At 35.6% G+C, this 13,270-nt stretch overlaps 4 protein-coding genes and 1 long non-coding RNA gene across 7 annotated transcripts in view; 4 read left to right on the top strand and 1 right to left on the bottom strand.

Moving 5' to 3' along the window:
• Nucleotides 1-483, top strand: part of LOC110415654 (alpha-crystallin domain-containing protein 22.3-like) — a 4,900-nt gene extending 4,417 nt beyond the window's left edge. The window contains exon 4 of the mRNA XM_089783438.1: nt 311-483. Within this exon, the coding sequence (XP_089639564.1) occupies nt 311-483 (173 nt within the window). The remainder of the gene's footprint in view (nt 1-310) is intronic.
• A 1-nt stretch (nt 484) lies between these two features.
• On the top strand, nt 485-4,104 carry LOC110415597 (uncharacterized). The gene is made up of 3 exons (XR_002445107.1): nt 485-639; nt 2,877-2,989; nt 3,539-4,104. It is a non-coding gene; the product is annotated as an uncharacterized LOC110415597 (long non-coding RNA).
• Nucleotides 4,105-4,352: 248 nt separating this feature from the next.
• On the bottom strand, nt 4,353-5,339 carry LOC110415708 (uncharacterized). The gene has a single exon (XM_021427406.1). It carries the CDS (start codon nt 5,241-5,243, stop codon nt 4,536-4,538), a length of 708 nt encoding a protein of 235 aa, XP_021283081.1. The 5' UTR covers nt 5,244-5,339; the 3' UTR covers nt 4,353-4,535.
• Nucleotides 5,340-6,464: 1,125 nt separating this feature from the next.
• Nucleotides 6,465-8,593, top strand: LOC110415528 (RING/U-box superfamily protein). Of its 2 annotated transcripts, none has more exons than XM_021427203.2 (7): nt 6,465-6,633; nt 7,149-7,243; nt 7,403-7,482; nt 7,571-7,626; nt 7,756-7,868; nt 8,101-8,162; nt 8,269-8,593. In XM_021427203.2, the coding sequence occupies exons 1-7, from the start codon at nt 6,516-6,518 to the stop codon at nt 8,570-8,572; spliced, it is 828 nt and encodes a 275-aa protein (XP_021282878.2). In that variant the 5' UTR covers nt 6,465-6,515; the 3' UTR covers nt 8,573-8,593. The 2 variants fall into 2 exon arrangements, with proteins under 2 accessions (XP_021282878.2, XP_021282879.1); XM_021427204.1 differs by having other exon boundaries at nt 7,071-7,243.
• A 437-nt stretch (nt 8,594-9,030) lies between these two features.
• On the top strand, nt 9,031-12,696 carry LOC110415218 (amidase 1-like). 2 transcript variants are annotated; one of them, XM_021426795.2, is made up of 10 exons: nt 9,034-9,357; nt 9,937-10,089; nt 10,181-10,305; nt 10,392-10,517; nt 10,896-11,078; nt 11,394-11,541; nt 11,626-11,794; nt 12,003-12,137; nt 12,229-12,404; nt 12,488-12,696. In XM_021426795.2, the coding sequence occupies exons 1-9, from the start codon at nt 9,248-9,250 to the stop codon at nt 12,370-12,372; spliced, it is 1,293 nt and encodes a 430-aa protein (XP_021282470.1). In that variant the 5' UTR covers nt 9,034-9,247; the 3' UTR covers nt 12,373-12,404; nt 12,488-12,696. The 2 variants fall into 2 exon arrangements, with proteins under 2 accessions (XP_021282471.1, XP_021282470.1); XM_021426796.2 differs by having other exon boundaries at nt 9,031-9,357; nt 12,229-12,696.
• Nucleotides 12,697-13,270: the final 574 nt, after the last annotated feature.

The following is a 13,270-nucleotide window of genomic DNA, read 5'->3' as shown; positions in this document are numbered from 1 at the left end:
TTTAAAACTTTCTTTTGGATTCAATAAATTGTTATCTCCAGCCTTTCCTTTTCTATGTTTTTTTCCCTTTTTATTGAATATTTGGCTGTGGTATCAATCATTTTAGACCTCATTGAGTATTCATCCTAAGTCCCATAGCTATCAATTAGTAGCTGCCGATTGAACATTTGCGCTTGAAACAGGAAGAATCACGCTATCATGCGAGAATAGTGGATTTTCTCTTAATATGCCGTGTCTAAACTCCAATTCCAGATATATTCGTAAACTTTAGTTGACCTATTGTCTTTCCAATCACATAAATTGGATATAGGAAATTGGACTAATAACTCTTCACCTTCATATCTTTTTATCAGTTTTGAAATGATGTGTACACTAACCAGACAAATTGACCCACAGATCCAATTCTATCAGTTGGATGAGCGTGATTCCAATCAAAGGGCTGAGGATTTATATGCAATTCAACCAAATATCAAGGGGCATTAAGAGCAATATTCCCAAACATAAATATAAAGTGATATCATCTTTCCTAACCCAAAACGACTAACAAACACAAAGTAAAAACTCGTCTTGACAGAGTGTTTTGGCAGGTCTCCTGCAACCTTCCTCTAAAGGTACCTTGATATAGGGGCTTGTCACACGGTAAATCCTGCAAATTTACACTCTTTACACAACATTTTCTTAACATGAAATTTCCAGCTACACATAAAAGTTATAATTTAGTTTTTCTCTTTGTCTTGTTTGTATTGACTTATTTTCTGCATAAACAAGTGAAAGTTTGAGTCTTCAAACTGTTTCTTGCATGATCAGATGCTGTTGTTCATTCCCCATGAAGCTTGAAAGATGGGAAACAAAATAGCATTACAAAGAATCAATCTTTATGTAGAAGATTAAAATATGAAAGCAATCATTTCTTATTGTTCTTACTGCTCGCTGTGTCTGTAATACAACCTTGGTTTTGTTTCATATTTTTCAAGTTATTGTTTTTCCTTGCTAAATGGGTTTATGTTTGCCCCAATGTTGTTGCCTGAAGTTTGATGGAAAGTGGGAATGAATGCAAGAGGCTAATCAATGTGCTGCTCTAGGATTGGGAAATTTGCTACATTTGGGACTTGTTTATTGGTGTTTCAATGTAGAGTTACTGAAACCTTTGGATGAATTCATCACAAAATTAAATGGCTTAATTACAAGAACCTGCTTCGAACATATCGACATGCACTTTTCAGACTCTAGGATTTGGAATTTTGCTGTATTTGGGAATTGTTTTTTCATGTAGAGTTACTGAAACCTTTGGATGGATTCACCACAAAATTAAATGGCTTAATTACAAAAACCTGGTTTGAACATATCAACATGCCCTTTTCAGATTACTACATCCTACACAAACTATGGCAGCTTTTCGCACTTTTCTGCTTTCCATGGTGGTTTCTTATTTCTAATGCTTTATGGTGTCAGGAGGGAAAGCATACATTTTTTGTCGGGAATAAAAGTAAGCTTGCATGTGTGAATTTTGTGACATGTTTATTAAGGATTTTGTTGTTTAGTCAAGTTTAACTGCTGACGTTGATTTGAGAAGTAGAATGTCATTTTCTTTTACTAAGGTGAAATCCTGGTAGTATGGGATCTGAGTGTGACTGAGTTTGAGCTGCATATTATGAGGAACCAATCATCAATATGCAGTTTATAACTCAAATGGAAAATACAATGTGATCAGGCTTATGGATTTTTAAACTTTAATGTCTAAAAACTTGTGACTACGACGGAAATGATAGTCTGTAGAAGCCAACTTCATTATTCTAGCAATAAAAAATCTTTGTTTTGAATATGTGAACTGTTTTCTCCAGAAGAGATTTTATTTATTGCATTTCAATAGAAAATGAAGGTTAACCTGATAACTTGATTGGGGCAGAGACAGAAAAGGTAATGGCTGCATTGCTTGCACCAAACAAGTAGATCTGAATAATAGTCTTCATCTTTTATGGAGAAAATTTTTGCCGTAAACACACAATAGTCCCTTATTTAGCATACCCTAGGGAAGTAGTGTCTGTTGATGTTTCTCTTTTCGACCAAATGCTCACAAACATTTGGTCCTTCTCTGGAACTCATCAAATTAGGACATTTAACAAATAATTAGTACAAATCATAGGAATTTCTGTGTAATTTAGTAAAATTGGGTACATCAAGCTAAGGATGAGCTGGTTTCTAGTGAATCTCTGACCTTTGCCATTCAATGATAATAATAGTTTTACCTAACAAGGAAAATGTTCTTCTCAGTTTCTATTTGTTTCTCATTACTGATTTTTATTTTTCTTATAATTTCTAAGAAACAGGCCTCATTACTAAAATGCACATCATACTAGCTGCATATAAAGCTCATAGCTTCAACCTGGAAACAGAGCTGGATGCATTACCAGCTAGATGAAGTTGTCTGCCATTTGCTGCACGCATGAGAACACATATAGGTGCTAATTTCTAGGTCGAAGCTCAGTTATCTCAAAATTAATAGTTCCACATGTCAGTTGTTTAGTTTCTGATGGAAAATGGGGTTTAGGTTATATAGCATGCTGTTTTCTATTTAGGCTACAAAAACAGAATGTGCACCTAATATAGTGCGTTGTTTCCTATTTAGGCTACTAAAACAGTGTGTGCCTTATATAGCGTGTTGTTTTGCTGTTGAGGCTATTAAAACAGAGTGCGCCTTATCTAGCCCACTGTTTTCTATTTATTCCACTAAAACAGTGTTCACCATATGCAAATTAACGCCGCAGTTTTACTGGAATCCATCTATAAATATTGCATTTTCTTCTAAAATCTGTAGGTGTTTATGTTCTATATTATTCTCTATATCCTTCCTAAATCACTCTTTACATTGATCGTAGTTAGTTTTCATGTCATGATCATGGAAGAAGACCAAGATGAGGTGATGCATTCGTTGTAATGCCAATGCATTTCAAAGATCGGATCAGTGATTTACCAGAAAAGTGTACTCCAGGTGACAACATTCATTTTAAAGTTTTGATGAGAAATTTTTTCTTAAAATCGGTTACCCTTTAAAGCTTTGTTTGTATATAGATTATTGGATCTAGGTGTACTTATATATATCACATGATGAGATTTCCCTTATCCTTCTCTTCTTTTCAGCTTGCATTAATTGATTTGTGGATATGCATCTTCAAACTGATTTGGTGGTGTCCGGATCATATTCAACTTCAAATTTATTCATTTTGTATGCATTATATGAGTATTTATTCTGCTTAAGGTGTCATAGGGGCTTTTGAACTAAAGCGTCTAATAGTGGAAATAAGGCATAGTTAGCTATTGTGGTGAAATGTAAACAGTAAGTACCAGAGATCATGGACATCAAGTACTGGAGTGATTCATTTCTATTTTGTGTCCTCCCTCCTGGTTGCAACCTATTTTGGCAGCCTCATCTAAGTTTTAACACCTGTAAATTTATGGATTAGGTTATTGAAATGCAAAGTTTTTCTGATAGAGTGGCTGTAGGAAGCATTTTATCTGATAAAGGGAGTCATTGGTGCAGGTGAAATAGCAGGGGACCTGTAGCCAGCTGTAAGACTCATGGCTTGTATGGAAGTGAGCAGCCACGGGTGAAAACAGCTAAGGAGTCCTGGCCAGTGGAGAAAACCACAAGGAGTCATGGCTACTGGAGAAAATTGTGATGGTAGAGAAAACAATCGTGGCTTCCAGGTCATTGCTCAAAAACAGCCATCTGGTTCTTACAGGATTCTTGAGGATGAGGAAGAAGAAGATCAATGCTGTTAATTACCATGTGCAATATCATAGTAAATCCCAATGAATACTATGCAAAGGACTGTCTGGATTTTTTTTTCTCCATTCAAACAAAAGATACCACAAGGAAATTACATCTTCCGAGAAGTATACGCATGAAGACTCAACTGCCAGACAAAAGAAGATTGAGCAGAACTTGCATATTGATCCTCGAACCCAAACCGAAAAAAGCATGAAGCTAGGTTATGCTGTTTATCAGTTTGTAAAAGAGTAATTTCGCAATTTTTTTTTAGCAATGCCAATAGATGTAATGAGTTGTGAAATTCACCTCAATTTATCTTATTAGAGACCTCAGAAACTGTTATTGCCTCACTGCATTCTCTTTTGCATTATTATGGCCTTTATCAATTGTTCTTACTGCTCAAATTACCATTGTTGATCTATATAACAATATACCAGATGCATAGTCATGGTTTCAGAAATCAATAAACTGCATAAAAAGTTTTAGGTGTTGCACAAGAAATGTTTGGACTTGGCAGTGCCCAAGAAAGGGAATAATGGTTTCATTGATAGCAAAGAAACAGCACGAGCATATTAGCCCTGAAAGAATCACACAGCTTGCTGTAGACCAGAAAACAGATGGAGTTTCATATTTCAAGTACCATTGCCACATCTCAAGATATCATACAATGCTATAGCAGTGTAGAAATTGATGAAGAAACAGTTCAATGTGGAATAACAAAATTGCAAAACTCAATTGAACAATTCTGGCATGGTAGTCTTTCCTCTTACAATGCCCATCTACCTCTTCTTTTACCTCTCCTTACAGTCTCCACCATTGAAGAAGAAGAAGAAACCTTGGTTTCTTTAATCCATTTCATTGCTTCATTTCCCCTTAACCCCAATCCTACCAAAACTCCTACACAACAAAACCCAAAAATCCAATCTTTAAGCCCTCTTCTCCACTCCTTAATCAAAGCAACCAGGAAAAAGCCAAAACCCAAACCCCCAAAGAGCAATTCACTTCTTAACTCTTTTCCAAACAACAAAAACAGAACACAAAACCCTAAAAACCCCAAGAATCCTAAAATTTTCTTCCAATTTCTTCTTCTTGTTCTTCTTCTCCATCCAGTAAAGCTTCCTCCTTTAAGACCATTCAAAAACTCGAGTCCTCCTCCATCTGCACCAACCAAACTTTCGACGACCAGATCCAACGGTTGTGGTAAGATCTTGAGATTTGAAGCCAAAATTGAAATCAATTCAAGCATGAATTTCGTTGGTCTTTCAGACCCATATCTCCTTTTGCTTTGTCTTGCACAAATAATTGTTTTTTGGATCTGGGTTTTATGTGAAAACAAACCAGAAGGTGTAAAAATTGGAGATTTTGATGAACAATTGAAACTTTGACGAGAAATAGTCGTTTCAAGGAATGGGTTGAAGATGAGATTGTTTTCCAGGTGAAGAAATTGGGATTTGAGTTGAATGGTCTTCTGCATTGTTAGCTTCTGAGTTAGTTCTTGAACATGAATGGGTGGGAAAAGGAAAAGGAAACAGAAGCAGACACTGCACTGTACCCAAAACAAATTGAAAATGTGAACGTTGTTCTTTCCTTTTTGAATTTTTTTGAGCGGTACAAGTTGCGGCGGATGAGCCGATCAGGTGATAAAACTCCTTTTTAACCATAGACTTTATAACTGTTCGTTGCTAATCAAGATGACACTAGTAAATATTTAAGTGTTCGTATTATTTTCAATTTGTGAGTTATATTTAATGGACAAAATCGAATAAATAAGTTGATTCGGATTGTAATATTTGATATCAAAGTCAATTTTAGGTATTAATGATCGATATTAGTGATGTATTATTAAAGACAGTGGAAGAGAGTCACAGTGTTAAGATATTAGCAATATATCATTAAAAATAATACAAAAGATATGTGAATCTCACAATGCAAACTATGACATTTGATATCAAAAGTGATTCTAGGATTTTGTATTAGAATAAGTTTTATGATATTAATGATGCCACGGAAGAAAATGGATGAGGGTTTAACTTTAGGGTATTTGTGACGCATAATTAAAATATAATTAAAAAAAGAAATAAATCTCATAATAGATGGTGTGAATTGTGATTTGGTATTAAAGTCGATTTTGAATTTAGTATCAAAACTAACTTTGTGGCATTGGTAATGGGTTATCCATGATGTGCTACTAATAATAGTGGAGATGAGACATGAATTTTTATTGATTGTGTATTAAAATACGATTGAGTATGTTGATGTTATACCTCTCCATTTTATAGTCACGAAGAGTAAACTGTTTGTCATTAATTAATCGTAATTCAAGAAAAAAAAATAAAAATTTATTTAATAATTTTAAAAATATTTTTAAAATATTATGTCATAAATTAATATATACATTTTTAAATAATTTTGAATTTAAAAATTATCCATATTTATTTATTTATTTATTTATCTAGTTAATTTAAAATTATTAAAATTTTAACCATAAATTAATTTTAATTTATCAATAATAATAATAATAACAATTTTGATTTGCACGATCATAATTGGAAATGAATTAGAAGTAGCAAAGTCATGTTTAATTCCTCGAAGCCCAAAATTTTTATTGGGCGTAATTTTTTTCAAACCTGGCCCACTTCCCAAACAAATATTGGGCCTTATGTCCCGTCAATACCTGACAAAACCACCTGTAAAATACGAAACCAGAGAGCTTCGGAAGAGCAGAGGTAACCGTAGTGAAATCCCGATGAATCATGAAGAAGATGCTAAACAAACCGGGTCTTGCCCTTCGCAACAAGACTTCAACCCGTGTCCAATCTGCCTAGGACCCTTGGTTCAGGAATCCTATCTCGATACATGTTTCCGTACGTTTCTCTTTCTCTCTCTCTGTTTATGTCTATGAAATTTGAATTCTTGGCCTTTTTGGTGAAATCATGCTTCAATTTTCATTTGGGTACTTTTTTTTTTGTTCAGTTATGAGTGCTGAATTAATAAAGTTGTGATTTTGGTTTAGTTTTCCGGGTTGGGTACTTAAGTATTTTGATATAGGAGGAACCCTTTAGGTAGAAATATTGAAAGCTGCTTAAATGTTTAATCTTTGGTCTGGTAAAAGATAATAGATTGATAAAGAGAAATTTTTAACATATTTCTATTTCAATTGAATGTAGATTTGGCAGAGCTTGGTGGATATTGAATAGAATTTGAAATTTATTGACTCGGGAAGACTGTTTATTGGCATTGTTTTTGGTTAAATGAACAGCTTGCATATAATGTATGTTAAACTAGTAAATTATGTCGGCAGATATTTGGAAATGTAGGCTGCTTATCCTTGATTTGGTGGCAAAAGTTTTGATTCACCGTTCTCAATCTGTCGTGGCAGATAAGTTTTGTTACAATTGTATTGTGCATTGGAGTAGAGTGGTTGCTAGCAAGCGATCCCGCCCATCTTCCTCTGTGAAATGTCCTCTATGCAAGGTTGTTTTCATTCATAACTTTTTCATGCCCCATACATTCATTTTGATGAATGTTGGAGGACAAGAGGGTTGGTTGTTGATCTCTTTGTCAATTGTGTTTAGACATGATATTCATGCAAAATTTTGTCTCTCATGGTGCTATGGCATGACAAATTTGCAGACTGAGAATTTTTCGGTAATCAGTGGGTTCGATGGAACTTGTTTTCAACGGCATTATATAAATCAAGATTTTGAGAATGGGTATCTTATTCTGTCTATTGGTTTTCTTAAGTTTCATTTCGTATTATTAGATCTCTTTATTTGGCCTACCTTTTTCTGGTATTTGCAGATTCACCTTTTCAAAAGCACACAAGTATAGATTACAATGCTATTACAGTGAACCAGGTTTTTTACCATTTGTCATTTTGGTTAACTTTGTTTGTTGATTTTTCTCTGTTCTTTGTTTGATTTTTCCTGGTGAAACCACTGCTATTTATGTATATGAGTTTTTCTGTAAACTGTGTTTTCAACCAGGTATCGTAAATGACATATTTGATGTATTGCGATTTTGGAAATCTCGGAAGTATCTTCAGTCAAATGTGTGGCTTCACAGTTGGTTGAAAAGGGAACTTCAAACTTTAATGCAGGTCTTTGTGTTTTCCATGTATATTTACTTGCAAGTTTGGATATTCCAGAATAGTTGTATTCTTTATTTATGTCAACATCTTTTTTGAGCATGATGCGTGATCAAAATTTATCAAACAGAAATGCTTAGAAGAAATATATCATCTGGCTGGGAATATGTAATGACTTGCTCTTATTGGGAAAATCGTTTTTGTGCAATGAACTAAGTAAACTTCCTTTGACACTTAATTTTAGGAGGAAGATGTTGACGTGGTTGTGCATCACATACATGGTGTGATTAATTCTTTCTTGAGAAGGTAATATTCATTACTACCTACTCATTTAGTTGTATGAAGTGCACCTAGCTGGGAACCAATTCACTGGTTCAATCATTGGAGTCTCACCTGGTTTTGCTTTTTCCAGAATCGAACAGACCCATCTATTAAAGAAACCTGCTGAAGCAAAACAAGACGACTTCAGGACGGCTGTCTTTGATGCAGCAAAGCCATTTCTACTAGCAAGAACAGATCGATTTGTGAATGAGCTGGAGTTATTTCTTGCCTCGGGCTTGAACATTGATGCTTATGATGCAGTTTATATGCAACGCTTGGGTTGGAACACTCCAGGAGGAACCACCAGCACTAAGCCTGCAGAAGAACCTAGTCAACATGTAGGAGTGGTTCCATACTTGTTTATCTTTGATGTAGACTCTGATGAAGCTGAATGAAATTTCCATTTCTAATGTAAATAGATGTTACAATTGTTCTCATCTAGTAATATTCATGTAGATAATTCTTTGATGCTTTTGCTCCCTAACTTTAAAAAAATAAAAAAAGGGGGCAAGCGAGCAACAGACGCAGCACAATATTTCCATAAAAAATGATGCTGACAGGGCACCTAACCTAGGGGTGTACCTTGGAACTAACATTCCAAGCGGAACAGGTGAGCTTGCGGATAAACCTATATGAAAACAAACCCTTAGGGCGTATCAATGATAAATCTTTGACGTGGACTCGAGGTACTTGCACCGCCTTCAATTCAATCAAATATCCATAGTTTCCTGCTACCTTTGGTTCAATATCTGGCTGACTCAATAGTCATCACATCTTCACATCACATTTGTTACTATTTATACCACGCATGCAGATATTTCTTTAGCACAGTAAGTGAAAGGTAAATTCAGCAACTATGACTCCTAATTAGAAAGCAGCAAAGGAGAAAAGAGTCCTTAGAGAAGGAATTGCATTACTGCTTGAGAATTATGCCAACAAGGAATCTAACATAAGACTAGGACTGGTAACAACACTGTTTTGACTTTTAGCTGGCTTCTGTGCTTGAAATAAAGGGACATGCAGATTAATGAGTTTACTACGCACTTCAAACAAAGATAGCAGCAACAGCCATGGCAAAAAGCTTGGAGTTTGGAGCTTTCATGGAGAAATTTACTCTCCAACCAAGTCCTTCACTGCACCAACTCCCCTTGAGTGGCCTCACTTTTGCTGTTAAAGACATGTTTGTCCCTCTCTATATACATTTTACTTCTTAATGTTTCCTCAATAACATCAATCTTTCTTATATTTGATGGATACACGACAATTAAAGCTTGTTTTTACTTAATTTTTATGCATCTTAATGCTTGTATGCCTATTTTTGGTTTCAGATTATTGGGTTTATGATTTTATCATAGTCTACAAAAAAGCTTGTGTTAGTTAAGTTCATGTACCAAATTTTTATCCATGCCATACCTTCTTCTGTTTATATAGTGTTTAAGTGTATATAGCCTTGAGCTGTATGATATTTCACCTGAATGTCTGCATCTGTCTCCAATCTCTAAGCTAACAAATCAATTTTCAGCTATATATATAATATATTATCTGTATTCTCCTGGAGACCTGATGTGATTTCTTTTTCAATTTCAGTCATTAGTTGTGTTTCCCCGTATTCTCTTATATACTTTGTGTGTTAATATGCGTTTTCAAATCTTTGCAAGCTGACAAATCAATTTCTGCTTTTGCTTACTGTACCTTGTATTTCCCGTTCTGCTATCCCAGTGTTTGAGGCTAATTAGTTTTATGTTTCAATTTGGAATAGATTTGACATAGAGGGATATGTCACTGGCTTTGGAAACCCTGACTGGGCCAGGACTCATTCAGCTGCCACAACAACAGCACCGGCTGTGATGGACCTTTTAAAGGGAGGTGCAACTTGTCTTGGAAAAACTGTCATGGATGAAATGGCCTACTGGTCAGAGTTTTGATGCTAGATTGTGATGACTGCATATGCTTTCTTTTCATAATACTTGTCTGTTGAATATCTGTGTAAATCTTTTATTCAGTATGTATGGAGTAAATAAACATTATGGCACTCCCACAAATCCTTGTGCACCAGATAGGGTGCCTGGAGGATCTTCCAGTGGCTCTGCTGTTGCAGTAGGTGCAATGCTGGTAGATTTCTCCCTAGGTGAGTATTTTCCTTTTCAAATGAGTTGTTGCCTTTCTTTATTTAGCCTCCTCTTTGAAAACAAATTGTTTTGTTTTCTAACATAGGAACTGACACTGGAGCAAGTGTAAGAGTCCCAGCATCATATTGTGGAATTCTTGGATTTCGGCCTTCACTTGGTGCCATCTCTACTGTAGGAGTTGTTCCAATGTCACAGAGTTTCGATACTGTGGGTAAGGCCTAAATGTGAAGGCTTGGGGATAGCAACCTTTTGGAATCTCTTACCTTTCGGTGAAATTCATAAGAGAAATTATAATCTTGATTATACAGTCAATGATGCTGCAATGTTTAGAAACAGTTCAAAGTCCACAAGTTTATTGAGCAAACATATTATCTTGTGAACAATATTTTCCTTGGTATTTGTTCTCTCTCAAGCATGTCCTTGGAGATTTTAGTCCTAATAACTTTTATAAAGGGAAAAGAGTTTCCATATCTACATTTTCTGTGCTGCTAACCATTTTGGTAAGCTATAATACTTCAGGTCAGAACCAAATAACTGTTAGAGCCCTTAATTTCATGGATCACTCTTTTGACCCCAAATTTTCATTTAGGATGGTTTGCTCAGGACCCTGTGATTTTAAACCGCGTTGGACGTGTTCTTCTGCATTTACCTGATGTGGATCCTATCCAACCAAATCAGATTATTATTGCTGAAGATTGTTTCCATCTATCTAGTGTTCCAAGTGATCGAACAGCTCAAATTCTTGTAAAGTCAATCAAGAAGCTCTTTGGAGGTAAGTGATTCTGTAAACTTTGGTAACTACTTTGAAAGCTTGTTCTTCGGCTTGGCTTCTAATGATATAATATAGGATTTCTTTAGGCTTAGAGAGCATAAAGAACTGCATTTATAAATCTGGGTTGTCTGTCAGAAAATGGCTCATTAACAATGTGTTTCTTTCAAGCATCTGATATGAAGATAGATCTTGTCCTGTTAAACATGCCGTCTGATTCTTTGTATTTTGCTACATTTGTGACCAACTTCACTTTGGTACTGAAATCAGGTTGCTTCTTAGTAAGTCAGATCTCACTTTATGTACTTGTAAGTGCAGGTCACTCTGTAAAGCATGTAATCCTTGGTGACTATGTGAAGGACAGAGTGCCAAGTTTGCAGCATTTCATGGATAAGGAAAATCAAGACCAAGAGGATAATATACCATCCTTGGCAGCCCTTTCAAGTGCAATGCGATTACTTCAAAGGTGCAAAACATCTTTGAATTTTTTAATGATATAGTCCACCTGCATGGTAATTTTCATATTATTCAGGATCGTGTATGACTGTAGGTATGAATTTAAGAATAACCATGCTGAATGGGTCACCCAAGTGAATCCACAATTTGGTCCAGGAATCTCTGAGCGGATATGGGATGCCATGAAAGTAACAGGAGAAAATGTTGATGTCTGCCATTCTGTGAGGACTGAATTATGTGCTGCACTTACTGACCTGCTTGGGGTACTCTCTCTGTTACTTGCATTGTAAATGTTTTGCTAGTCTGCTGATTCAAATAAAGCTATCCTAAACTAACCCTGGCTATATTCTTGTGGATGACTGATGCATGATTGCAGCAAAGCTATGACCTAGTTACTAGGAAAACAATAAAGGAAAATTCATATTAAGATATTCATTCTTATAAATCACTTTACTTATATGTACTCTTTAGGATCATGGCATCCTAGCTCTCCCAACAACTCCAGGGGAACCACCCAAAGTGCAAGCAAATCCATCCACATTGGATTTGTTTTTCTCCAAGCCTTTTAGCTTGTTGTCCATTGCTGGAGTGTCTGGATTCTGTCAGGTTCAATCTTGAAAATCCTACAAGTTGTTCTTTTTTTTTCCCCTTTTTCTGGATAGGGATTCCGAAATGTGTTAGTATCTGTTCTATGCAGGTCAGCATACCTCTGGGGATGCATCATAATGTTCCCGTGGCAATTTCCCTAGTGGCAAAACACAGTTCAGATGCATCCCTGCTCAATCTTGTTGAGACTTTATATGACACCCTCAAAGAACAAATCGAACTGCTGAAAGAATAGATTGCTTATGTCAGTGGGTCTTTCATTTCAAAGTAAGTTTGAAGGTTTTATAAAGGCCTCTGTTACATTCTGCGGTAACTACCATAGGTGTTAATTACTGTATCACAAAATGCAGAAGCATGAGACATGGGACACAGTCTGGAGGCATGAATTTCCACGATTCCTATTTCTAGATCCCCTTCCATGGGCAATGTAGAATCCAGAGTTAAATTGTAAAACATATAAGAACATAATTGCTGCTCAGTTTGTATAATGTATCGATTAACTACAGACACTGATGTAAGCTATTGTCTTCAATACCATACCAGTTGGCTTTGATATCTTCGCACTTTTGTTTCTTCTTATAATGGTTTTGGTATCTTTGCCTGTTGATAGTGAGATTCTTAAGAGCTTTATTATACAATCACTTAAGCTCAACGAACCAAGATATGCATAGCTCCTGATTTTCCTCATGTTTACCTCTAACATTCAAGCACTAGATTTCTCATCCACTAATAAAGACACTTGGATGGAAAAAAGTAGATTTAAAGGGTGCAGTCGTTGATGCAGCTAAGCCATTTTTCTACAAGCAAGAACAGACTGATTCGTGAATAAGTTAGAATTGTTTCTTGACATCAATTAGAATATTGAAGCCTACGGTGCAATGATGCAATGCTTTGGTTGGAACATTCCCTGAGAAACCAATGAACCTGAAGAAGAAGAACCTAAATTCTAACACTGAGCTGTATCTCCATGATTTGTTATCTTTGATCAGAAACTCGAGTTAACGGTGCTCCAAGGCCAGTGCAGCACACTTCCACATTGTTAAGTTTGGAAAGGGTAAAATTATGGAACATTATCCTTTGTAAGCCTAGCTTTATATGATATAAATAAGAATGCTATGATTCATTATGACTAG

The sequence above is a fragment of the Theobroma umbraticum genome, unplaced genomic scaffold, assembly GCF_002168275.2.
Source record: "Theobroma umbraticum cultivar Fairchild unplaced genomic scaffold, ASM216827v3 scaffold_147.0, whole genome shotgun sequence".
NCBI classification, from domain to species: domain Eukaryota; kingdom Viridiplantae; phylum Streptophyta; class Magnoliopsida; order Malvales; family Malvaceae; genus Theobroma; species Theobroma umbraticum.
This window is presented reverse-complemented; position numbering and strand designations above follow the sequence as displayed.

Bases quoted from the DNA above. Each gene is read 5' to 3' on its own strand.
- LOC110415218 (XM_021426796.2), top strand. From the start codon at position 9,248: ATGGCAAAAAGCTTGGAGTTTGGAGCTTTCATGGAGAAATTTACTCTC. The intron at 11,079-11,393 runs GTAAGTGATTCT...TTGTAAGTGCAG, and splicing joins AATCAAGAAGCTCTTTGGAG to GTCACTCTGTAAAGCATGTA. The intron at 11,795-12,002 runs GTACTCTCTCTG...TGTACTCTTTAG, and splicing joins CACTTACTGACCTGCTTGGG to GATCATGGCATCCTAGCTCT.
- LOC110415528 (XM_021427204.1), top strand. From the start codon at position 6,516: ATGAATCATGAAGAAGATGCTAAACAAACCGGGTCTTGCCCTTCGCAA. The intron at 6,634-7,070 runs GTACGTTTCTCT...TTATGTCGGCAG, and splicing joins CTATCTCGATACATGTTTCC to ATATTTGGAAATGTAGGCTG. The intron at 8,163-8,268 runs GTAATATTCATT...TGCTTTTTCCAG, and splicing joins ATTAATTCTTTCTTGAGAAG to AATCGAACAGACCCATCTAT.
- LOC110415708 (XM_021427406.1), bottom strand. From the start codon at position 5,243: ATGCAGAAGACCATTCAACTCAAATCCCAATTTCTTCACCTGGAAAAC.